At 42.2% G+C, this 27,019-nt stretch overlaps 1 protein-coding gene across 2 annotated transcripts in view; it reads left to right on the forward strand.

The window, feature by feature from the left end:
- Positions 1 to 27,019, forward strand: part of ARHGAP18 (Rho GTPase activating protein 18) — an 897,817-nt gene that overhangs the window by 824,657 nt on the left and 46,141 nt on the right. For both annotated transcript variants that reach the window (XM_086926994.1, XM_086926995.1), the window contains exon 14: positions 1,468 to 1,529. In XM_086926994.1, the coding sequence (XP_086783120.1) occupies positions 1,468 to 1,529 (62 nt within the window). The remainder of the gene's footprint in view (positions 1 to 1,467; positions 1,530 to 27,019) is intronic.

Genomic DNA, 27,019 nt, shown 5'->3' on the forward strand with positions numbered 1-27,019 from the left:
ACATTCACTCCAGTACAGAGATCTGGGCCTAAATCCATCGTTTTTTTGCACTCCACACCACCCCAGTTCAGACATAGCCATATGCAAATCAGCCTTGACCATGTGCCTCATGGGAAAAGTCCAGCCCGAACTGCCAAGCCATGTCTTTCCTGGATCGGAATCAAGCATCCTAGGACCGGTTTCTGGCTATCAGCCAGGATAGCTTGACTCCAGTGGTGTGGAGAGCATGGGACTCACGTCTGAGCATACCCATCCCACTCGGGGTGACAAATTCAAAAACAAAAGTTGATGGACAGAATGCAGAACAATGTCATACATTCACCGCAGTACAGAGATCTGGGCCTAAATCCATTTTTTTTGCACTCCACACCACCCCAGTTCAGACATGGCCATATGCAAATCAGCCTTGACCCTGTGCCTCATGAGAACAGTCCAGCCCGAACTGCCAAGCCATGTCTTTCCTGGACCGGAATCAAGCATCCTAGGACCGGTTTCTGGCTATCAGCCGTCACCAGCCAGGATAGCTTGACTCCAGTGGTGTGAAGAATACAGAAACATATAAATAGTTATTCCTACTTACGCAAAACTACTGCAGTAACAGATATCACTAAGACATAATGCTTTATATAACTTAAAAGAAACTTACCCTACTTACCTGTAGTACCCAAAGGATAATCTGCCTATCATACTGTGCAGATCTGCCAAATTTAATGTAAATCTGTACAGCTGTTTTTGCGTTACATAGAATACAATAGTCTGTAGAAAATGCATTAGAGGAAAAATGCATTTGGGGCCCTTCCTCCCCCTTTGAGCTTTGCACACCCCTTGACCAATCACCACAAAACTTTCCATCCTCTGTTAGTGTAGAAAAAGCTATGAATCAGGAACGTTTTGTGGAAATTCGTCAAATGGGCACATTTATTAGCGAGCACCTATCTGAGGAATTCCTATATCTGGAAATTTTAAACATAAGGAAGGATTAAATTAGTTTGATGATATAGTGCTGCCTTCAATGTTCAGAGGTAATGTCTAACATGACTATAAGATGAGTGAGAAAAATACCTTTCCTGAGAATAAATATCCTTCTACCAAATGTTGCTTTGGCCTTTCCAAACAAACCCATATGGTACAGGTGTTGTAGCACTGGCCGAATTCAGCTCAAGAAAATTACAGAACCTAAACAGACTTATTGGCTGAACCTTGATTAAACCTCAGGTTATTGTGCTATGAAAACACTTGTTCATTAAAAGTCGTGTAACCTATGTTCCTAAAGGGCGTTATTGATCACCGACCATCTGTCTTTTTAAAATGAGCTTGTTTATTTTAGCTCCACCGTGTTTTTCGTCTGTATCTGGTGGTATAGGAGAGGACTATTTGGTTGCATGTGTATTATTTGTAAATGTGCACTTCTGCTTTTTACAGCATATTGAATTAATATTACATTTGTTTTTCTTTCTTTTCTACAAGCGGAATTTCACAGAATCTTAAGACCGATGAGATTTGCTTGTACGAAATTGGGGGAAATATTGGTAAGCATAAGTGTTATTCATTTCAGTAATATCCAACTGTGTATAACCAATCATTGTTCAAAATGGAGTGGAACCTCAAAGACGTGCTTAGCGGGACTCACATAAACATACATTAAAATGCGAAATTAGTGCAAACTACATAACTCAATATTTCCCTAATTTCAAATTTAATTGTTTTTTAAAGGAATTTTGAAAGCTGATTCAACAATATAGGTCAGCACACTTACCAACACAAAACTCCCTTACCTCCCCCTAAAGAATTAAAAATTCTCCTCCTTCCATTGTACATATAAAGAAGTATGTACCTAGCTTTCTAAAGGCCCTCCCATGAATGTCATGTTGCACTTGTTAACTTTATCTTCTACTTTTGTGTGACGGGCGCCTCGTTTGCGAATATATATATATATATATATATTCACTGAAAAAACCATAGGTTTCACACCAGTTATAGTTAGGAATGAGCATTTAAAAAGCATATTAAATTCACTGAAAAAACCATAGGTTTCACACCAGTTATAGTTACCTGGAAATTTTACTGACATAAAACCATTGAAATTCCCACGTTATAGTTAGTTGGACTCACTATAACTTGCGCGCCTGCAATGCACTGCTGATGATGTCACATATTACATCACTCATGACATGGTCAGTGACATCACTCATGACATCACTGATGACACCATCCAGTGAATGTGTGTCTTTCTGAAAAATAAATATGTTTTATATATGTATTTGTAAAGGTGGATGGAAGAATAAATGTTTAAATAAGTGTCTAAATGGATTTTTTTTTTAAAAATTGATTGGTTAACTGGCTTATTAAGTATATCTTAGTGAATACATATATTAGCGAGTAATGTTTAAATATTTAAATGTTTGTATCAGTGTTTCACTTTGTGTATAAGTGGCTGCATGGGTTGGTGAGTAGCTACATGTGTGTATATGGGTTATTAGATGTTTTTTTAGTATCAGTATGAGTGTCTGTATGGTTTGGTGGGGGTATTACTTAGCACATAAATGCATCAATGACTGACTCACTGTTTGTATGTGTTTTGAAGACAGCTTATGTGCAGGACTGTATGGGTGGATGAGTGTGTATATGTGTGTGTTAGTGAGTGAATGACTGTCTCACTAGTGTCTTTATCAGTAACTACATGTTTTAATCTAGTATATGTGAGTATTGATGTATATAAGTGAGTAAATGTGAGAGTGAGAGATTGTAAGAGTTCCTGTTTAAATAAGTATGTGTTTCTATAAGTGATTGTTTAAGAGAGTAAGTATGTGTAAGTTTCCTTAGAAGTAAGGTGGTAGTGTGTGTATAGCTGTATATGCAAATAAATGGAAGTTTAATAGTTTATTTGCATGTGTGAGTATGTGTGTGAGTAACTTTTGGATGACTGTCAGTGTGTAACAGGATGTATAGGTGTATCACTACATATGATGAGTGAGTATATGTATGAGTGACTATATAGAACTGTTGGTGAATGAGTGGATGTGTATATAGATGGCGGAATTACTGAATTGGTTGTTGTAACTGGTATGGGTATCTCCATGTTTTTGAAAATATTAGTTTCTATTTTTGAATATGTGTTTCAAGGGTTACATTACACTGAAAGGAGGTCTGTCACTCTGTCACAAGGATGGTGTCATCAGTGATGTCATGAGTGATGTCACTGACCATGTCATGAGTGATGTAATATGTGACATCATCAGCAGTGCATTGCAGGCGCGCAAGTTATAGTGAGTCCAACTCACTATAACGTGGGAATTTCAATGGTTTTATGTCAGTAAAATTTCCAGTTAACTATAACTGGTGTGAAACCTATGGTTTTTTCAGTGAATTTAATAGGTTTTTTAAATGCTAATTCCTAACTATAACTGGTGTGAAACCTATGGTTTTTTCTGTGAATTTCATAGGTTTTTAAAATGCTAATTCCTTTCTATATCGAGTTTGTAACCTAAGATTCTTTTTTTAATTTGCTGTTTTGTGTGAGTATTAATTAGTATTATTTTTTTTTATAATAATATTTAAAAAAAAATAAAATGAATATTTATTCTTGGGGCGCTCTGGGTCCGCGCACCGGTAAGCTCTCTCCGGAAAGCACACCCAGAGCGCTACTTGCGTTCGTGTAAAAAAATATGAATGAAAAGTAAATAATAACGCAAGACATTTAGTACCATACATATAAAAGCAGTTTTTTCCGCATTTCCGTGCAACTATCAAAACCTCACTTAGGCATGCCGCGTAAGCGCCCCCGGAAGCGCCTACGTTCGCGCCGCGGATGCGCCCCCGGAAGCACCTACGTTCGCGCCGCGTATGCGCCCCCGGAAGCGCTCCGGTGCGCGCAGCGTCAGCGCGTCAAGTGATGTGACCTTAAAATAACACTTTTTATTGGTTGCTAACAGTTTTTTTTACAAAGAATGAAATCCCCACCCATTTCCTTCACTTCTTCTTTCACTTTTGTGACTGAAAGACCTGCCTTTTTGCTCTTGGATCTTTCTTGGATAATCATGGCTGCCGGACCATCCAGCAGTGAAGATGAGCCTAAATTCATTGATGAAGAGCCTCCTCAGCCGAAGGTCAAAGAGCATTTCATCTTGAATTTTTTTTCCATACCTGATGACCAGAAGAAGGTCAATGCTCCAAAAGTGGAGTGCAGGATCTGTCACACAGTCCTGTCACGGGGTGACCCCACTAAGAAATATTCTTTTGGGAACTCCACAATGCTTCGCCATGTGGAGAGGAAGCACCCCCAGAATTTTGCCCGGGAAAGTGTCAGGGCTCTGGCACAAGAGGTTCCCAGTGGTGGGGCCTCTACATCAACCGGAGGAGCAACTACTTCAGTGAGGGGGCGATCGCAAGAGCTGGTTCCAAACATTCAGCCTGCATTCAACAAAGGCGTCCTGAAATGCAGATATTGTGATCAGCTACTTACCTTTGGGGAGCAAAGTGTTCTGCTCATGGTTCGAGCATTGGAGAACCATCACTGCCGTTCCCAGCCCTAATTTTTTCTGTTTTTTTTGCTCCTGTTCAGCAGTTTCCATTCCCTGTTTTTGTTTTTGTTCTAAAAAAAGAAAAAAGAAGAAAAAAAAAGTTCTTTTCAGAACTACCTCCAATTCTCATCAAAGAGCTATATTCTTAAAAAAATGAAAAAGAGTAAGTGAAGTGGAGTGCATTGATAATGGGAAGGAAAATGAGTAAGAAAGAACAGAAAGGTATGAGAGGAGAAAGGAAGTGAAGTAGGGGGACTGAAAGAAGGTGAGTGTTGGGAAGAAAAGTAAGGAGAAGGAGAGTGAACATGGGGAATGTGGATATTCAAAGAAAATGTTGAAAAGAAACGGGGGTGTGGAAGGGTAAGAAAAGATGCATTGCTGGAGTTGCATCTTTTTTGTGACACACTCCAGCAATGCATCACTTTTGCGCTTACAGATACGTCTGAAATACTGACGTATCTGTAAGTACTTCCAACATAATACGTCATATATTTAATATGACGCATGACTAGAAGACTGAAGGCCTCATTTATGAGGCCATGCGTCACTTTAACGCCACCGGTGCGTCACTTTTTGTGACGCACCAGTGCTGTAAAAAATGCACCTTATTCAGTCATATTTACAAAGTGACGCATCTAGGTAGATGCATCACTTTGTAAGCCCCTGCGCCACATTATACCTACGTCAGGTGTAATGTATGCAAAAGGGACGTATTGATGCAAGAAAGGGTCGTAGAGGTGACGCAGTGAAATCTATGAGATATCACTGCGTCACTTTTATGACGCTGTTGCGTCCAAATCTTACGCCTGTTTCACAGCAGGCGTAAGACTGATGCAGGCCCTTTCACATGCGTCACTTTTACGCCACCGGTACGTCACTTTTTGTGACGCATCAGCAGCATAAAACATGCACCTTATTGAGTTATATTTACAAAGTGACGCACCTAGGTAGATGCGTCACTTTGTAAACCGCTGCGCCACATTATACCTATGTCAGGTGTAATGTATGCAAAAGGGGCGTATTGACGCAAAAAGGGTCGTAGAGATGACGCAGTGAAAAAACTGGGTTTTCCCCATGCTACGCTCCCCGGTCCGCTCCCCGGTGTGCGTACCGGGCGCTCCCCCCACGCAAATCGAAAATAATTTATATATTTTTTGCCCCACGGGGCCCTTTTATGGCCCCCACATCAAACCTAGGGGGTCAGGGGGGGTCTACCCTGCCCCCTTATGGTCATTCCCCCTTTGTTTTTGCCACCTCTTGTGTCTCGATCCTACCGAGACACAAGATGGCGGCCTCTCCGGACTGTTTCAAATGTGACACCTGAGAGCCAATCAGCTTTCCGTGCGCAAGTCGCGTAGCGCGCCCGGTGCTTTCCCCGGTGCGCGTACCGGGGCGCGCCTATAGATATATATATTTTTTTGAACCTAAATTACTCAAAATCCACTGGAGCACATATCTTGAGACATAGCAAAGGCACATCGGGCTACCAGTCCTTACAATTTTGCCAAGTTTGGTGGAAATCCATTCAGCCGTTCGGGCTAAAAGTGAGTTCGACCGCCCTATGGAAATTAACATGGGGAAAACATGTTTTGGGACCCCCCTTTTATCTCGGCCCTCGCTTGACGAATCCCCCCACATTTTCAGGTAAGGAGCGGAGCAGAGCGGGCCACCTTCTTTGAGAAATTCGCGAAGATTCGTCCCCCGGCGCCAAAGTTATTCCCAATAGAATGTTGCAGATTTCCTATGGAAAGTAGATCCTAACTATACCTACCTACTGGCGACCGCCAGTAGGTAATATACATATATATAATATTATATATTGCCTACTGGTGATTGCCAGTAGATAGTTATAGTTAGGAACTATTTTCCATAGGAAATTCGCAACATTCTGGGGCATATTATCAAGGGGGTTTATCTCCGCTTTTTTGGCTTTAAAAGACAAGAAAGCGGAGATAAAATGATCTCCCTATTACCTAGCTGTCGCTAACACCAGTTAGCGACAGCTAGTAGGAGATAGCGAATATCTTGGGCCCCACTTTGCATGTCAGTGAAATTTATCACTAATGACTTGCAAAGTGGGCGTGCCAAGATTTTAGCGACTGGAAACAGTCGCTAACATCGCTATCTCCTATTACCAACTTTTGGAGATATTCGCGCTAAGCGCGAATATCTCCAAAAGCTAACACCTTCCCCTGAGCAGTTCCTAGCCATGTTATCCAATGGTAGGTGGATAACATGGGTAAGAGCATTAGCTCGGTAATGCATGAATATCGCTGACTTTTCAGCGATATTCATGCATTTCGGCCGATTTTTATTGCTTCGGAGATAAACCTTGATAATAGCAAGGTTCCTAAGCGATAAAAATCGCCGCAGCTCAGCGATAAAAATATTGCCGCTAAGCCCATAGCGATGATTATCGCTAGTTGTTGGTAATATGTCCCTCGATTCCCAATAACTTTGGAGCCAATTGACGAAGCTCCGGTCCGCCCCTATCGTTAAAGTTTCGGGGTGATTCGTCAAGCGGGGGCTGAGAAAAAAGGGGGGTCCCAAAATATGTTTTCCCCATGCAATTTCCCATAGGAAATTTTAGACACAGCTACAGCCCGAACTGCTAAACGGAATTACACCAAATTTGGCAAAAAGGTAGATCTTGGTTCAGAAAGAACCCTTTTGTTAAATGGTGTAAATACATTCAGTAGTTCCTGAGAAATTCAAAATGAAAAAAGTTTCAATATCTAGGATCCGGGGACCCTACCAATCACAAGCTTTATGCTAATTGGCTGTCAACACTTCAAACCAGGAAGTGTTGGCAGCCATCTTGTGCCTCAGTAGAACCGAGGCACAAGAAGACAGAGAAACAAGTGCGCAAAATGCAAAAAGGGGGCAGGGTAGAAACCCCCTGACCCCCGAGGGCCCCCCCAAAAAAATCGGCAAAATCTGCGCAAGGTGCGCGGATCTTGCCGAGAAAAAAAACCGAAGCACGGACTCCCGAGCTTCGTTAATATTCAGTCCCCGGGTGGGCCAAATCCCAGGGGCAATGTTAGTATTGGGATGGGGGCCCAAAGGGGCCCCCCAGCGCTGGGGACCGCCACCCCCAGGGCTTTGAAAATAAATAGGTGGGGGGCTCAAAGGCCCCCCCAAGCTCCGGGGACCGCCACCCTCCGGGGCTTTATGGCAATATATGTGGAGGGCTCACGGCCCCCGCAGCCCCGGGGACCGCCACCCCCCAGGGCTTGTGTTTATTAAAAATAAAAATAAAAAAACTTGTGTGGGGGGCTTTAGCCCCCCCCCACACGCCCCAGGGACTGCCACCTCCCCGGGGCTCTCAATATTCCCCCAAGCCCGGGGACCACCACCTCCCTGGGGCTTTCAAAATGTTGGGTAGGCCCTCTCATGGCCCTGGGGACCATCACCCCCCCAGTGCCGGCTCCTGCAGTGACCCCCGGGACACTGTAGTTTGCTATGGCAGGGTGGGAGCCTCACGACTCCCACCCTGCCTTAGCAAACTGCTTAGGTATTTGGTAGAGAGAGCAGGAAACCTACTCTCTCTTCCAAATACCAAAGCAAATTGCTTTTTCACACAGGGAGCTGCATCTTAGCAGCTCCCCTTGTGGAAAAGCAATGCCGGCTCCCGCAGGACGCGGGGAGCGGTGGGACCGTGGGAAGATTGGGGGCCCCCCCACGGTCCCCAACGGAGAGGACCAACCCCGGGGGATGGGGTCCGCAGGGCTATTAGTGGTCGGGGAGGGGGGCCACGTGGCCCGCTTCCTGAAATATGAAAAATAAAAAAATAAACAAAGGCCGGCCCCGGGGGATGGGGTTCCCGGGCCATAAATGGCCTAAGGAGGGGGGCAAGGTAGCCCCCTTCCAAAAACATAAACAAAAGAAAAAAGGGCTATGCCCCCGGAATGGGGTCCCCAGGCCAGATTTTGGCCTCTCGAGGGGCGGCCACGAAGCCCCCTTCCTGAATTTTTGTTTTTTAAAAAAAATTTAGGGGGCAGGCCCTGGGGGATGGGGTCCCCTGTGCCAATACATTAGAAATAGAAGGAGGGCTACACGCCCTCCTTCTTAAAAAGAAAATAAAAGACCGGCATCGCGCCGGAGGCCATGCCCCCTCCTTGCAGCACTATGCAAACGTGCCCATTGGCGCGTCTGCAGATGGGGAAAAAATTCCCCTTGAATACTGGGGGTTCCTGGGAACCAACTAGCCCACCAGGAACCTCCAGTATGCGCCAGGGGGCTGCGTTGCAGAGAGGTGTTCTGAGGCCACGCCTCTTTTTACACGTCTCTGCAACGCAGCTCTGTGGCGCATAATGGAGGTAGCTGGTGGGCTAGTTGCACCCCAGGGACTCTTAGTATTCCCCAACTTAAAATGTGCCATGGGCGCGTTTGCACAGTGGTGAAGGGAAGGGGCGGGGCCTGAGGTGACTTGTGTGCAAACACGTCCTGTGGCACGTTTTAAGTTGAGGAATTAATACCTCTTCAATCCTGAGGGTCCCTTGGGGCTAACTAGCCTATCAGGTACCTCCAGTAAGTGCCATGAAGCTGCATTGCAGAGTGTTGTAAAAAGGGACGTGACCTCTGGACACCTCTGCAACACAGCTCTCTGGCACATACTGGAGGTACCTGGTGGGCTTGTTGGCGCCCAGAGACCCTCAGGATTGAGGAGGAATTAATTCTCCAAATTAAAACGCGCCACAGACATGTCACCTCTGACCACACCCCTTCCTTCATCATTGTGCAAACGCGCCCCGCAGCAAGTTGTAAGTTGGGAAATTAATTATCTTTCCATACTGAGGGTCCCTGAGGGCCAACTAGCCCAACAGGTATCTCCAGTATGCGCCAGGGAGCAGCGTTGCAGACAGGTGTTCAGAAGCCATGCCTCTTTTTACAGCTCTTCGCAACACAGCTCTGTGGCGTTTAATGGAGGTACCTAGTGGGCTAGTTTGGCCTAGGGACCCTTAGGGTTCAAGGCGAATTAATCTCTCATCTTAGAACGGCTACAGGTCATGTTTACACAGTGGTGAAGGGAGGGGACAGGGCCTGAGGTGATGTGTGCAGACACGCCCTGTGGCTTGTTTTAAGTTGGGGAAATAATTCTCCTTCAATCCTGAAGGACCCTGGGGGCCAACTAGCCCACCAGGTGCTTCCAGTAAGCTCCACTGCGCTGCCTTGCAGAGAGGAGGTGCAGGCTGTGCCCCTTTTTACATCTCTCTGCAATGGTGCTTACTAGAGGTACCTAGTAGGCTAATTTGCCCCTAGGGAACCTCAGGATTCAAGGGGACTTAATCTCCCAACTTAAAACGGCCACAGGGCGTGTTTACACAGTGGGGAAGGGAGGGGGCAGGCCTGAGGTGACGTGTGCAAACATGCCCTATGGTGTGTTTTAAGTTGGGAAAATAATTCCCCTTCAATCCTGAGGGCCCCTGGGGACTAACTAGCCCACCAGGGGCTTCCAGTAAGCGCCACTGCGCTGTGTTGCAGAGAGGTGGTCCAGGCGGTGCCACTTTTTACACCTTTCTGCAACACAGCTCTGTGGCGCTTACTGGAGGTACCTAGTGGGCTAGTTGGACCCTAGGGACCCTCAGGATTCAAATGAACTTAATCTCCCAACTTAAAACGGCCACAGGACGCGATTACACAGTGGTGAAGGGAGGGAATGGGCCTGAGGTGACGTGTTCAAACACACCCTGTGGCGCTTTTTAAGTGGGGAAATAACTCCCCTTTAACCCTGAGGGCCCATGGGGGCCAACTAGCCCACCAGGTGCTTCCAGTAAACGCTACTGTGCTGCGTTGCAGAGAGGTGGTCCAGGCCATGCCCCTTTTTACACCTCTCTGAAATGCAGCACTGTGGCGCTACCTGGAGATACCTCGTGGGCTAGTTGGACCCAAGGGACACTCAAGATTCAAGGGGACTTTATCCTCCAAATTAACACGGCCACAGGGTGTGTTTGCACACGACACCTCAAGCCCCCCCTCCCTTCACCAGTGTGAAACTGCGCCCTGTGGCATGTTTTTAGAGGTAGTTTTAATCCCCCTGCCCTATTATGTACTAGGGGCTTACAGAGGAGGCCATGGTAATCACAGGGGTACCCCGACGCATAGTGTTCCCTAATGTATGTAGGTGTTTTAACTGTATTCTAACTGTCTTTTAGCATATCACTGGCTCTAAGACTGGTTAGTCAGAGTCAGTTACCACCAGTTACCATCTGAAAAAGTTTTGGGCACAGGATGATTTTGCAACAAGGCCTCTTGCTGCTCCTCTGTTTGTTCTTTCTGCACGTTTTCCTTCTTCCTGCACTTTTCTTTGTCTTTGAGGACTTCTTTTGCTTCTTTCTGCATTTCTTTTTTTTCTTTCTGGGCGTTTCTTCTTCTTTCTTCACATGTCCTACATCTGTAGGTATAGTTAGAAACTAGCATTTAAAAAACCTTTGAAATTCACACAAAAAACATATGTTTGAGTTACGTTAAAGTTAGAAATTAGCATTTAAAAAACCTTCGAAATTCACTGAAAAAAACAAGTTTCAGGCACGTTGTAGTTAGCTGGACATTTCACTCATACAAAACCATTGAAATTGCCCCGTTATAGTTAGTTAAGCTAACTATAAATCGCGCGCCCGCAATGCACTACTGATGACGTCACATATTACATCACTCATGACATGGTCAGTGACATCACTCTTCACATCACTGATGACATCGCAAATGATATCACTGATGACATCATCCTTGTGATTTAGTTGCAGACCTCTTCTCACCCTAATATAACCTTTGATACACACACTCAAAAATAGAAACTAACATTTTCAAAACAATGGATATACCAATGCCAGTTACAGCAACCTATTCAGTAATTTCAAGATCTACATACACATCCACTTATTCACCAACAGTACTATACAGTCACTCATACATGTACTCACTTAACATATGTACACATTCACCTATACATCCTGTTACACACCACCACTCATCCATAGTTACTCACACACATAGTCACTCATGCTAATAAAGAATCAAACATCCATTTACTTGCATATACAGTTATACACAAACCAGCACACTTACTTCTACAGCAACTTACACATACTTACTCTTGTAAACAATCTCTTATAGAAACACATACTTATTCATACAGGAACTCTTCCAATCTCTCACTCTCACATATACTCACTTATATATACCATTACTCACATATACTAGTTTAAGATATATGTAGTTACTTATAAAGACAATATTGAGACAGTCATTCACTCACTAACACTTCCATACACACACTCATCCACCCATACAGTCCTGCACACATACTGTCTTCAACACATACAAACAGTGACACACTCATTCATGCATCTATGCACTAAGTAATACCCTCCACTGAACCATACAGACACTCAGACACTCATACTGATAATCGAAAAACCAAGTAATAACCCATATAGACACTCAGGTAGCTACTCACCAACCCATGCAGTCGCTTAAACACAAAGTGAGAGACTGATACAGATATTTACATATTTAAATATTACTCACTAACCCATGTATTCACTAAGATACACTTAATCAGTCGGTTATACAATCAATTTTACAAAAAAATCATCCATTTAGACACTTATATACCCATTTATTCCTCCCTCAACCTTGGGATATACATATATAAAACATATTTAATTTTCAGAAAAACACACAAATCACTGGATGATGTCATCAGTGATATCATTTGAGATATCATGAGTGATGTCATGAGTGATGTCACTGACCATGTCATGAATGATGTAATATGTGACGTCATCAGCAGTGCATTGCGGGCGTGCGTTATAGTTAGCTGAACTAACTATAACAGGAGAATTTCAACGGTTGTACGAGTGAAATGTCCAGCTAACTATAACGCCACTGAAACCTATGGTTTTTTCATGAATTTCTAAGGTTTTTTAAATGCTAATTCCGAACTATAACTTGCCTGAAACCTATGGTTTTGTCAGTGAATATATATATATATATATATATATGTGATCAAGGTCCAGGTCGGACCGAAACGCGTCATGGCGGCATACTGATGCGGGGCGAAAAAACTTTAAATAAATAAGAAACGCACAAAGAAATTTGGGTCCGCGTTGTCTATCTGAGTCCGTGGTTTGCTGACTGGATTCTGCAAGGATAGAGTACTGGAATATATATATATATATAAACCTGTGTGGTGGTCCGTTCCTGGTGGAGGAGTTCGCTTTTTCTGTTCCAGGAGTTGTTTTCCATATATATATATATATATATATATCTCCACAACACTTTCCGCTTCTCTTAGTGGAAAAAAGGCGAGCACGCTGGAATCCAGTTTAAGAAATTTTATTTATGCAAACCCCCCTTCACCCCCGACAGACGCGTGGCGGCCATCTTATAACGTATAATTGTTAAAAAATACATGGTTTAAAACAAACTTAACGCAATAAAATGTAAAGTGCTCAGTGCTCATTAAAAACATGTGTTACATCAAACATTTCATTTTACTATTTACATACCAGTTGGTATTATGACAATATAGACAAATTAGGTACTTTTAAGGGTCACGGTATATGTTGGAATTCATATAAGTTTTCATTATTTTGGGATGTATTCCCAATTATTCATAACCTTACAGATCTGAGACCCTCCTAACATTGTCACTGGTTTTTTCTGTTTTGCAGCCCTGTATGGGCAGTTATACTTTTTACACCAGAATATTACATTCGAAAGCGGGCGGCAGATTTTTCAAAATACAAAAGGTAGTAATGACTGTTATTCTTAGTTTCAAGTCCTGAGTGCCACTATTTTTTACACAAAATGCATGATCCCATGCATTTTTATCAGAGATGGACCGACAGTTCCTCATCCTTATTCAGGCCCCATGGAGCCATGGTTTTAAGATCTATAATATACCTTGACTCCAGGATTCTCAAAGCCTTCTCTCTGTCACCTCCTCGTTCCTGTTTATTCACCTGATCTATACAGTAAAAGCTTAGCAGGTCTCTATTGCTCTGATGGTGTTCGGCAAAATGACGGGCTACCGGATAAGATCTATCTTTGTTCATGATAGCTCGCATATGTTTCAAAATTCTAAGCTTTGTAGGGTTGATGGTGCTCCCTATATATCTTTTTTTGCAGGGACACTCAAGATAATAGATGGTGAATTCAGAGTTACAATTTAACAATTTCATGATTTTTCTGTTGGGGCCATTTCCTCCTGTTCTATTAGGGTACTCTAGAATTTTTCTACTACCCTTGCAGGCTTTACAGCGTAGGCATGGGAAAAGACCATTTTAGATTGGACACAGTAACTGGCTTAGATTTAGTCGAATAGTGACTGTGGACCAGATGATCAGTTAATGACTGACAACGTTGGTATGTTACCAGGGGTTGCTGTGTTAGATGTTTTTTCAGCACGTTGTCGGTCATGGAGATGGGCCAATTTTTTCTTAGGATATGAGTAAGATCACCCGATCTGGTGTTGAATTTGGTGATCATTCTGACCTCCTACCCCTTCTTAGGCACATCTTTTGGTATTAGGAGATCCATCCTGTCTATTTTAGATGCTTTTTGCAAAGCTAGTTCTAATAAGCTTTTGGAGTAACCCTTATTATGGAACCTTTGTTTGGCCTCTGATTTTGCTGCCTGAAAGTCGGTATCCATTGAGCAGTTTCTTTTTAAACGTAATAGCTCACCATAGGGTACATTTCTAACGAGACTTTTCGGGTGATAACTGTCTGCGTGCAAGACAGCGTTTCCCGCCGTGGGTTTTCTGTAAAGTCTCGTTTGAAGCGTGTTGTCTTTTATATAGATCTCCAAATCCAAGTAGCAAACATTAGTAGTGCTTATTGTACTGGTAAACCTCAAGTTGTTAGTGTTATTATTTAGCTTGGCAATGTAATCCTCGGCCGAGGTCCTATCGCCTCGCCAGATAATAAAAAGGTAATCAATATACCTGGTCCACATTAAAATATTGTCAGTCCATGTCTCATTTTGCTCTGCCCATGCTTCATGCTTCTCCCACCAGCCCACGAACAAGTTCGCGTAGCTGGGGGAGAAGCATGAGCCCATCGAAGTACCTCTTATTTGTTTATATAATTGATTGGAGAATAAGAAGATGTTGTGGTACAGACAAAAACGTATCATACTTAGTAACATTGCACTATGTGTCCTGTATTTTTCATGTTTTTTATCTAAGAACCATTTGATTGCCTCTAGGCCCTTTTCATGTTCTATACAGGTATAGAGATTGACCACATCTAATGTGATCAATAACATGTTCTTTTCCCAGGCAATGTTGTCCATTATACGGAGAAAGTCTTGTGTATCTCTCACGTAGGATGGGAGATCTTTGACAGTAGGGGCAAGATAAGAGTCTATAAAACGGGGCGTGTTCTCTAGCAGGCTTCCAATCGAAGACACGATTGGGCGTCCGGGTGGTCTCTTGGCGTGCTTGTGTATTTTGGGAAGATGATAAAAGGTGGGTAGCACTGGTGATTCACAGTACAAATATTTGAACTCCTCATCATTTAGCATACCCTCCATTTTCAATTTAGCTAACATTTCGTGATATTCCATTATGCTTTTAAGATATTCCGTTCTTTGTATATGGGCATAGCATTCTTCATCTCTTAATTGTTTTAATGCCTCCTGTTCATAATGTTCTTTATTGAAGATCACGATGTTGGCCCCCTTATCAGAGGGCTTTATCTCAATGGTTTTATCCTCTTTGAGGGATCTTATCACTCCCCATTCTTTCCTAGAGATATTAGAAGATTTCATATTCATTTTTTTGTCTGATAATTTCTCTAGGTCCGCAAGCACTGCTTCATTAATAACATCCATTGCATCATGTGGTGCAACCACAGTTTTTTAGATTTATTCATCAAATTGCTAGGATCTCGTGTTTGTCGTGTAGGTACATTGTCCTCAGGCACGTTGGTTATTCCGTTGTTAGTTATTTCTTGTGTTGGAGTTAACAAGAAATTAGCGAGAGGGTCAGGTTCCAAAACTTCCGTTATTGTAGTTTCTTTTGGATGAAGAAGGAAGATTTTTTTGAACTTGAGCTTACGAATGTACCTAAAAAAGTCAATTCTCGTATCCACTAGGTTGAGCTCGCTGGTGGGACAGAAGCTCAATCCTTTTTTTCAAAACTTTTATCTCATCAACTGTTAGCTCTCTTTTGGACAAGTTGATGACATTTTTCTCTTCTGGCTGTTTTATTACCTCCTGCGATTCGAAGCACTGCACGTTACCCTGGGTGAGGCAGTTGCTTGTGTTCCGCCTCTTGCCCCGCCTCGTCCTCCTCTTTGATTTTGTTGCGGGGGAGGATGATTTCTTTGTTGAGGTTTCTGGCGTGTTTCCTTTATCACTTGGAATTCGTCCAAAAAAGGTTCCACGCCCGCAGTTTCCTTTTGTCTAGGAGCCAGGTTTTGTTCTCCATCGGACACTTCAGATTCTTCTGTATCCTCATTGTTTCTTGGTGCCACTCCTTGGGCTAGTCTCTTCCTGGTGGCATCGAACTTCCTTGCAAATGTCAATATCCTGCCGGATAGATAGTCTGGTTCGTCCCTCTGAAATTGTGTTTGTTTACGTTTTCGAATTCCCAGTTCATATTCCTTTATTCTCCTGTTTGGGGTACTTCTTAAATCATCACTGGTTTTTGTATCTTTTTCTCTTCCGATCAGCTCCTCCACCTCTGCTATTTCCTTTAGGCATTTGTCATGATCACTCCACACATATTTAATTAATAAGCGTACCATACCCTTGGATGACTCAGCGGTGTATTCTGCCCAATCCTTCAGTAGTGCGGGGTCCGGATTTTCATAAGCAGGCACCGTAAATATGCGGAGGCCTCTTGGTATTCTATCACAGTCTATATACTGCTGTAATGAAGTGGCTTCCCACCATTTCCGCACTTCTCTCTCTTTAAGTTTTTCCAATCTTAAAAATAGGGTTTTCAAATTGCTGTGTGTTGTCGATGTTACTTCAACAGCATTTACTCTGACTTGACGCTCATTGGAGGATTTAAACATGACATTGGCTGCGGATTCTCTCTCCCCAGTAATATCTTCAACATCCGCCATCATTTGTTTTTACCACTGGTACGTTAAAAACGGAATTAATTTTGTATATTTTTCTACTTGGTGGTGACTTTTTAGTACTAAGGGGGGGTTTGCATATTTACACAGTTCCTTCGGGATGGAGGTTAGAGCAAAAAGTGTAACTTGAGCACAATATGCGCAGTCCGTCTCACTCACCGCGTCTGGTGCTGGCGTTTGGTCTCCGTCAGCCGACGTGTCCCTCCTGCCTGCCCGCAGACGTCAGATGAGTTCTTCGGTGTTACGATGCTTCCGTCGGAGCTCGTAGTCAGTCTCCGGTATGATCTTTTCTTGCTCGATGTGCCTCGGGGATAACGGCCAAAACGATTTGCAGCACAGGTCCTTTCACCGCCGTCGCTCCTCAAATTCCCGGGTGCTAAAACGCCAGCGCTGGTGAGGCGCTTAAACTTCACAACACTTTCCGCTTCTCTTAGTGGAAAAAAAGGTGAGCACGCTGGAATCCAGTTTAAGAAATTTTATTTATGCAAACCCCCCTTCACCCCCGACAGACGCGTTTCGCTACTCTAGCTTCGTCAGTGTCAGTTAGTTTGTGCAAACCTGCGTAGTTTTAAACCTATTGGCCACTACCCACATATTAGACATAGATAAAGTCCTTTGAAGTTGTACTGTGGCGGCCATCTTATAACGTATAATTGTTAAAAAATACATGGTTTAAAACAAACTTAACGCAATAAAATGTAAAGTGCTCAGTGCTCATTAAAAACATGTGTTACATCAAACATTTCATTTTACTATTTACATACCAGTTGGTATTATGACAATATAGACATATGAGTTACTTTTAAGGGTCACTGTATATGTTGGAATTCATATACGTTTTCATTATTTTGGGATGTATTCCCAATTATTCATAACCTTACAGATCTGAGACCCTCCTAACATTGTCACTGGTGTTTTCTGTTTTGCAGCCCTGTATGGGCAGTTATACTTTTTACACCAGAATATTACATTCGAAAGCGGGCGGCAGATTTTTCAAAATACAAAAGGTAGTAATGACTGTTATTCTTAGTTTCAAGTCCTGAGTGCCACTATTTTTTACACAAAATGCATGATCCCATGCATTTTTATCAGAGATGGACCCACAGTTCCTCATCGTTGTTCAGGCCCCATGGAGCCATGGTTTTAAGATCTATAATATACCTTGACTCCAGGATTCTCAAAGCCTTCTCTCTGTCACCTCCTCGTTCCTATTTATTCACCTGATCTATACAGTAAAAGCTTAGCAGGTCTCTATTGCTCTGATGGTGTTCGGCAAAATGACGGGCTACCGGATAAGATCTATCTTTGTTCATGATAGCTCGCATATGTTTCAAAATTCTAAGCTTTGTAGGGTTGATGGTGCTCCCTATATATCTTTTTTTGCAGGGACACTCAAGACAATAGATGGTGAATTCAGAGTTACAATTTAACAATTTCATGATTTTTCTGTTGGGACCATTTCCTCCTGTTCTATTAGGGTACTCTAGAATTTTTCTACTACCCTTGCAGGCTTTACAGCGTAGGCATGGGAAAAGACCCTTTTAGATTGGACACAGTAACTGGCTTAGATTTAGTCGAATAGTGACTGTGGACCAGATGATCAGATAATGACTGACAACGTTGGTATGTTACCAGGGGCTGCTGTGTTAGATGTTTTTTCAGCACGTTGTCGGTCATGGGGATGGGCCAATTTTTTCTTAGGATATGAGTAAGATCACCCGATCTGGTGTTGAATTTGGTGATCATTCTGACTTCCTCCCCCTTCTTAGGCACATCTTTTGGTATTAGGAGATCCCTCCTGTCTATTTTAGATGCTTTTTGCGAAGCTAGTTCTAATAAGCTTTTGGAGTAACCCCTATTATGGAACCTTTGTTTGGCCTCTGATTTTGCTGCCTGAAAGTCGGTATACATTGAGCAGTTTCTTTTTAAACATAATAGCTCACCATAGGGTAAATTTCTAACGAGACTTTTCGGGTGATAACTGTCTGCGTGCAAGACAGCGTTTCCCGCCGTGGGTTTTCTGTAAAGTCTCGTTTGAAGCGTGTTGTCTTTTATATAGATCTCCAAATCCAAGTAGCAAATATTAGTAGTGCTTACTGTACTGGTAAACCTCAAGTTGTTAGTGTTATTATTTCGCTTGGCAATGTAATCCTCGGCCGAGGTCCTATCGCCTCGCCAGATAATAAAAAGGTCATCAATATACCTGGTCCACATTAAAATATTGTCAGTCCATGTCTCATTTTGCTCTGCCCATGCTTCATGCTTCTCCCACCAGCCCACGAAAAAGTTTGCGTAGCTGGGGGAGAAGCATGAGCCCATCGAAGTACCTCTTATTTGTTTATAAAATTGATTGGACAATAAGAAGATGTTGTGGTACAGACAAAAACGTATCATACCTTCTCAAGTGTCCCTGTGGAAAGGTGTATGTCGGCAAAACTGAGAGGAGAATCAAAGGGAGAATGACAGAACGCAAGTCAAACATCCGCACTAAGAATATGAAATCTGCCATTGTTGTGCACTTCAGTGAAGAACATCATAACATATCTCAACTTAAGTTCTTGGTTTTGGAATGCGTTGAAAATAGAGAAGGAAGAGACAACACAAAGCACTTATTACAGAGAGAAAATGCATGGATCCAAACATTGTGTTCACACAAACCGAATGGTCTTAATGACCGTATTGAACTGTCATGTTATTTATAATGAACTTACATGTAAGGACTGATATATCCTTGGTATCATGTGGGACCCCTGTTACCATTATCTAACCACACATATGTTGTAATTTGACCATGACTGATATGAATTTTCTGTAGCACATACTGTTACACTCACACCCCACCCGACTGTGGTGGGTAGGATTCACTTTCGATTTTCATTAATTTCATTAGTTCTTTATTTCTTTAGTATTTTTCAATTTATAATTATGGTTGGAGAACATAGTTTTCTTTGTTTTATTTTATTTTACGATGGAGGAATTATTAGATTCAGTACCAATCGTTTCTGGTAATGTCTGGCGTCGGAAAGTCCGTTTTCTCGTTCTAACGATGATGCAGCCTGTCACCTGATCGCGTTACTAACCAATCACAATGCAAGCGGTATTAAACACGGAAACACTCTTGGCGTGCCGGTTGTAGGAAACAAATTGGGAAACTTGTAGCCACGAAGAATAGGATTATGGCATATACAGGTCAGTTTGTAAATGGATTTAGACACTATTGGCACTGCGCCAGTAGAAAGGTGTAAACGTGAGGTTTAACGTTTGGTGTTTGTTTCTCATAATGCGGATTGCTAATAGTTCATCAGCTGACGTCATGTAAGTGCATTCCTTAGCATTTTTATTCAGTTTATTTGGTGGACACCATTGGTTATAAGGTGTTGTTTAGTATCACAGAACATTGGTGCACTGAACACAGCGTTTGGTTTTACTGGATACGTGTATTGAGCACTACATAACCACATAATGATATGGTCATATTTGTTACATTTTGTCAGTTATTGCATTAGATCACATCATGTTTCATTATTCATTCCCTAGTACTGCTCCCTGAAGAAGGGCGGTCTACATGCCCGAAATGCATTGGAGTATGCTTCAGTAATGATGTTTGAACAGTTAAACCAATGAATGAAAAAGAAAATTCTATGAAATTTCGAACAATAAAATAACTAGCATCATCAATTATGAAAAAGTGTGGAATCCTCATTTCTGATAGAGGAGTACGGGTGTGCCTGTGGGGATGCAACTAATGCACTATTAGGAGCACGTCTTTTAATCCTAGTGTTCTCCCATATCTGACACTAAAAGCTAGTTTTAGTCAGTCCCTCTACTGCCAAGAAACTTGTGGTAATGAATGTACTCAAGTACAATGGATTACCGGTAAGTGTATTGCATCTTGAAAGGAGCAGCCAACGATGACTGCTAACACATGGAGGTCTCTATACAATCCTAACCATTTTTCAAGAACCCCAGAACATTCTATATACACCATTCCACTCATACCAGTCCACCTACACCCTGCCCCCCTCCTAGGTTCTGAATGCAGAATATACAAAACTCAGAGAAAGGAGTGTGGTAGAACAAAAATGAGATTTCAGCAACCAGACAGCGGACACACACAGATAGTTTTTGCATTTTTTCCCTCTTTTCAAGTGCCTTCCAAATGTTATATATAAACCTAGCAGACCAGTCAAACAGGCTTTGAGACCATAATGTCAAAAGAGGCCCATCTTGACTGGGGTCTGTCGGGCTGAGGGGCGAGGGGGAACAAAAGAAGATCCCTGTCAACTAACATTTGCCTGTAACAGGTACGGACTCTTTGACGTGTTCCCCAAGTATCATTTGAAAAACCCCAGCAGGCCTGCCAAATAGGTCCCGACACTATGATGTCAACAAGAGGTACACTGTGATGGAAGCTGGTTAGGCTGAGGAGGGACAACAGAAGGTTGCAGACGTAGGTGTTAGCTTCAAATCCTTGTGACAGAGTAGGTCTCTTTAAACGTAATCACGTACTTGTGCCCAACCTACAGGCCAGGCACAACAACACCTCCCCACAACCAATACCATTTCTCATCTTATAAACAAGTTCCCAACTCATGCATGTCAATTAAAATGCTAACTTCTGGCTATCAAAAGAGGGTGAACAAAATGCAGCTTTAGCTTCCAGGGACTTCAGACAGGGCAAAGGTAACTTTCTAAAAGTAATCTAAACATTTATTACAAATCCATCTTCTCCAGTGAATAAGGTTGTGAAAAATATTTCAAAGAGTTCAAATTTTACATTTTTGCTATTTCCTAGGCAGAGATAACAATTATTAAATTGAATATTGAATCCCAGTGCCTTCCTATGGAACAGCAAACCCTGCTACAGTGAACATAGCTAACAGGGCGTTTTCACTGTAACATTAAACTTTTACATAATCGACTTTAAAAAAAATAAACACGCACCCTACCTTATGGGCAATAAGATCTACTTCGGAATGACTTAGTAATATTTAAAGTAAAGGTTCTGGCCTATCAAAATAGATTAGTTTGACAGGTTGTATTTGCAGGTTTAAAACTGCATAGCTCGCCACAATGATAGGCCTAGGGGATTCTTTACAGTGCTATTGCATTGGATGGCAAAATGAGTGTGAAGTCCACTGGTAGCATTTAATTTACCAGGCCTAGATAGACTTGGTACCCTACACTAGGGACTTATGAATAAATTAACTGTGCCAATCTGGAGTATACCAAGTGTACCATATTGAAAGGAGGAGCAGAAGCATTTTACCCCTGTCGAGCAGGCGTAAAATCCACAGAGTTCTATAACAGGCAAAAATAGGGTTCATGAAAATGGCAAAAACAAAAACTGGGTTGGCTGATCTACATAGAAATATAGAAATGCTAGATATGGACATTTATCAAGTAAAATTCCCGTAGTCTGTAGTGCTTGTTCTATAATGCCCACCGTAAATTTCTCCAATATCAGGTAGCCCAAAAGAATATGTGGAAAAGTCCTCTTCACATCCCACTCTCTACAGCATTCTGTGCTTCTTGCAGTATGACATTTAATCTGAATGGATATAGTTCTAGATGAATAGTATGCTTTGGATTACTTCTCTCCCAAGGACATGTCAGGCAAAGTTATTTGCTCTGATAAACACCTCTGGTCATTATTTTTCGTACAACCAAGTCCTTTTTTAAAGAAGTGCATCTTCAATTCCTTCCTAAATGAAACAGCGTTGTTGTGGACTTCATGGAAATAGGGATGTTGTTTAGATTCAGGGTGCATATATGGAAAAGTCCTGCTGCCGTCTTTGTTTTCAATATTCACACTTCTCAGTCTGCAGTCTGATGGTATCCTTTTTTTCGGATGTGCTGAGAACCACCAGAGATGATTAACTCGTCTGCAATATAATCAGGGCTTCTGATCATGATGGTTTTGTAAATGATGCAGCTTGTTTTAAAGATGGTGTGAGCTGGTAAGAGAAGCCAGTGGAGGTCTATCAATATGAGGGTTATTTGATTCTATTTCTTTAGGCCCAGGATCAGAGCGTCCTGAGTGGAATGGCCTTGGGGGTATCAATGTGCCCTCTCTGTGGCACTGAACTAGGGATTTAAAAAAATCTAGATGCAAGAGTACAAGGACTTGCACAGCAGTTCTGAAGTCTTTTTCTGGAAAAAATGTCTTCACCTTCTTCAGACGATATAGCTAATAACAGGAGGTCTGTTTTTCAACAACGTGTTCCTTGAAGGCAAGGTTGGTGTTCAGTAAAAGTTGAGGTTTGAAGCCATCTAGGTTAATGTCATTCAGCCAGGCTTGTACTGTTTCTTGTCGGTTGTTCTAGACAAGTAACAGGAATTTTGTCTTGGTTGGTGTGAACTTCAAGTTGATGCTAAACATCCAGGTCTGACTGATGTGCAAACACTGTTTGAGAAAGTGGATGTGTGAAGTAGAGGAGTTTTTTAAGATGAGTTGTGTATCATTGGCATAATGAAGAATATTGATGCAGTTATCTATGAATAAAGCACCAGGTGGCTCCATGTAGAGGTTGAAGATGAGGGGAGTCAGTATGAAACCCCTGCGAGAGGTGGGCTTCACAGGTGATAGGGATCTTTTGGGACCATGGGCTGCTAAGCAAACCAAAATAACTTGGGTGACTTTGACATTGCACTACAGCCAAGGTGAGATTGCAGCCCCAGGCTTTGAACTTTCTTACCCGTACACTCAAACACAATAGGCATATTATTGGTATCATTCCCAGCCTCATATGCTTCATCTAGTGGTTAAGACCAATAATGCATACGCAACCCCACTCTCCAAGATACAACACATGCAAGGAAATTAATTTTATATCCTGCGTGATGCGGCATGGCACAAACTAAGAGTTGGGCAGAAACTCCCATTGCTATACTCCTCAGTAAAATTGATACATCACCCACCCAACTATGTCTTGTACATGTGAAGGGCAAGGTCCTAGCTCAACTAAAAAAAACTGCAGGTAAAAAACTGGGGTGACTTCTATCAGGGAGGCAAATTCCTTGCCAAAGCTTCCTTCCTCATGGTTGTACACCACACACCACAATATGCCTTACTGTACTATCACCTGAGAGCCATGGTCAAAGACAACACATCTAGGTTCCCACTAGAACCCCCTTCCATTAAAAAATAGCTGCTCTGCTAGCAGCTTGGATGGCAAGGAAACTGGTGACAAACATCTACACAAATGGTTCTTAAAATGTTGACGTCTGTGGCCCCTCACTGTATCATTACCGGAATCCAGAAGCTCCCACTGAGTCATTACTGGATGCCCTTGACCCCAGCTCTGCAATGATTTGAACCACAAAGCAATACACAAAATTACAGAAACATACATCCATCAAACAAATCCACACATAATGCTATGCTTTATTTAATTCAGCAACAAATATAGAAAAAAATCACAATCTTAATTGTATTGGAAAGGTTGGAGCTTTTCTGAATTCAATTTAGGCTAATGATTGTCCATACTATACTCTGTGTGGTGAACTTGCACTGCTCCAACAAATCAATCTGAGGATATCAACTTAATTTTTAGTCTCCATATTCAAATTCCTTCATGTTTTCACAGCATTTTGAAATGTTCATCTTTACATTTTGCTTCATTATTTGGATACACTTTAATAATCAGTAAATATAATGTAATTTTCTAAGCAGTCATGGAGCTCATTAGTAGGCTTTGCTGACCCCATGGGTCCCTGAATCACAGGTTAAGAACCACTGACATATACACCACGACTCGGGCTGAACCAGGATAACAGTTGCAAACTCTAGGGTGAGATGGGATGATGTACTACAAAACCAAAGTGAGCAAGGGATCCATGTCTGGGCATACCATGCCAACTTAGGGCGAACAAAGCAAAACCAAAGGGGATGATGGACGGAGTGTTGAACATTCCAAGCACTCACCCCCAGTCAACTGGTCTGGGTTTAATCCATCATACTTCTTTAGCTCACTTCAGTTCAGACATGGCCATATGCAAATCAGTCTGTCACTCTGGCGGCCGCAGTGTACGTAGGAAACATAGGTTTAGGCGAAGTGAAGAGATTTAATCCCTTGCGATACAGAGAAGAAGAGTAGAACAGGAGGTTGGCTATCATTGGGATAGACAGAGAGCATTTATAAACATGGATGGCGTTCTATCACCCAGAGAGGGAGGTAATTGTACCTCGAGCGCGTAGACTTTATTTTGGCGCTTGAAACCCTTTATCCCAGGCTATTGGAAGATTAATGTATAATCCTTGTCCTGAGGAGGCCTAAGAAGAAAAGGATGAAACGTGGTCACGTCGACACTTCTAAGGAGGAGTCATTGGAACTATAGTGATCTTTGGAATTGTGTGGTGTCACGCGAGAGCTAGGATAATTAGTCTACAAGCCTTAGGTGTTTCACCTTGACTCCCTCTTTGTGGTTCTCCCAGAATTTTGGGGGGACACTAGTGAGAATAATATTCTAGGGTTACTGTGTAACGCATTATTGTGTTTTTGTTGATGTATATAATGTTGTGGTAAATGTTATTTTCTGTCTTCTTCATTGATTAAGTGCCATTATTTATGTGTGTTATAAATATATTGTGATACATTCATTAAGAATAATAATAATAATTGTGGAGAGGGTAATTAAATGTGCTCTACTCATAAATTGTTTTGTATTTTTTCCTTAATACCATTTTTTTCTTGTATAAAAGCGCTTTGCCACTGGATTCCAGCTAGCCTTGTTGATGACGGCTGATTAGCCAGAAACCGGTCCCAGGATGCTTGTTTCCGGTCCAGGGAAGACATGGCTTGGCAGTTTAAGCTGAACTGTTCCCATGAGGCACAGGGTCAGACTGATTTGCATATGGCCATGTCTGAACTGGGGTGGTGGAGTGAGCTAAAGAATGATGATGGATTAAACCCAGATCAGTTGACTAGGGGTGAGTGCTTGCAATGTTTAACACTCCGTTCATCATCCCCTTTCAGTGGAGAAGTGTGGCTCACTGGTTAGAGCAGCAGACCCTGATGCAGAGATTTGACCCGGGACCAGGGTTCAATTCCCGTCGCGGCAGGGTCTTGGGCTCAATGTCCGCGGACCCCATAATTCTCGCCACGGTTCCTACTCCAATCATGGGTCCCACTCTGCAACTCTGGGCATTAGCTTGCTTAATCTCCACATTGACCCTAATCACTAAGGATGCCTGGCTTCACCTTGGGGTGCCCAGGAGTGGGTGCCTCACAGGAACAGGCCAGGATGGTTTCCTCAGCGGTACAGCGCGGGACACACTGGCTAGTGTAACCAGGCGCTTTATAAGCTCAGTTACTTTACTTTACTTTACTTTGGTTTTCCTTTGCTAATTATATGTGTCAGGTAAGCTTAGCAATGATGCTCTCTTTTTGATTGTTGGTGGCTTGTTGAGCAGCAATCTCTTATAAAGCATTTTGTGCTTCTATCTCCCGCTTAAGCAAGGGGAAGTACTTAACGAGCGTTCTTTATAAGAACACATATTTTTATTGAGGATTCACTTTAAAATATTTTTACCCACCCACAACCCTCATTATAGCTAGGAATATAACAACAGTGAGCGAAAGCACATATATTGCCCATCGTGATAAATCCCACGGCAGCAAGGGATTAACATAGATTAAAGTAAAAGAAGTATCATTGTGAGAGGTTAGCCTGGCATGTGATGTCCACTACTTCTAGTGGGCACCTTGCACCAGTCTAATCGACCCTTATTGATGGTGCTTGTAAAGTCAACCTTATAGAAAGCTATCCTAGTGGTAGCATAAACCAGCAGTCATCAGGCTAAGACTTCAGTAGGCGAGTTAAGCAAGTTGTTTTACCAATTATAATCCCTTGAATACCAAATGAAAGGACACCACACAAGGTATATATCAAATATATATGTATTCAATCTAAACACAACCCCTCTGCACTCGTTATGAGGTCAGAGGTAAAAATACAACACAAGTCACACAATTAATATACGATAAGTTGCACAGTATACGTTATGCCCTAGGGGCCTCACAAACCATATACTAAAATAGTGGTATAAGAACCACAAGAGAATTGTCAGTCAGTCAGTCAAAACATCTTTATTTCGATTAATTAAAATCATAAAAGACAATACAAGGAACATAAACCTCCACACTTTAAAAATATTTAAGAAAAAGACAATAAAAACAAGCATTCAATTTTTACATTTCATAAGTGCAAAATCTAAAATCAATAAATACGTAGTATACAATGTAAAAAGACCCTTAACCAACGGCTATTGGATCTAGTATAAAGTGCATCTTTGGGTAATTCAAGTTAAAGCCATGAACCCCTTTTAGTCCCACTGAATGATTATGTTTATAGGGGTCTTCTTTTGTTTAGCCGAGCTGCGGCCGTCAAAAAGTTAGC

Source organism: Lissotriton vulgaris, chromosome 6 (assembly GCF_964263255.1).
Source record: "Lissotriton vulgaris chromosome 6, aLisVul1.2, whole genome shotgun sequence".
NCBI classification, from domain to species: Eukaryota; Metazoa; Chordata; class Amphibia; order Caudata; family Salamandridae; genus Lissotriton; species Lissotriton vulgaris.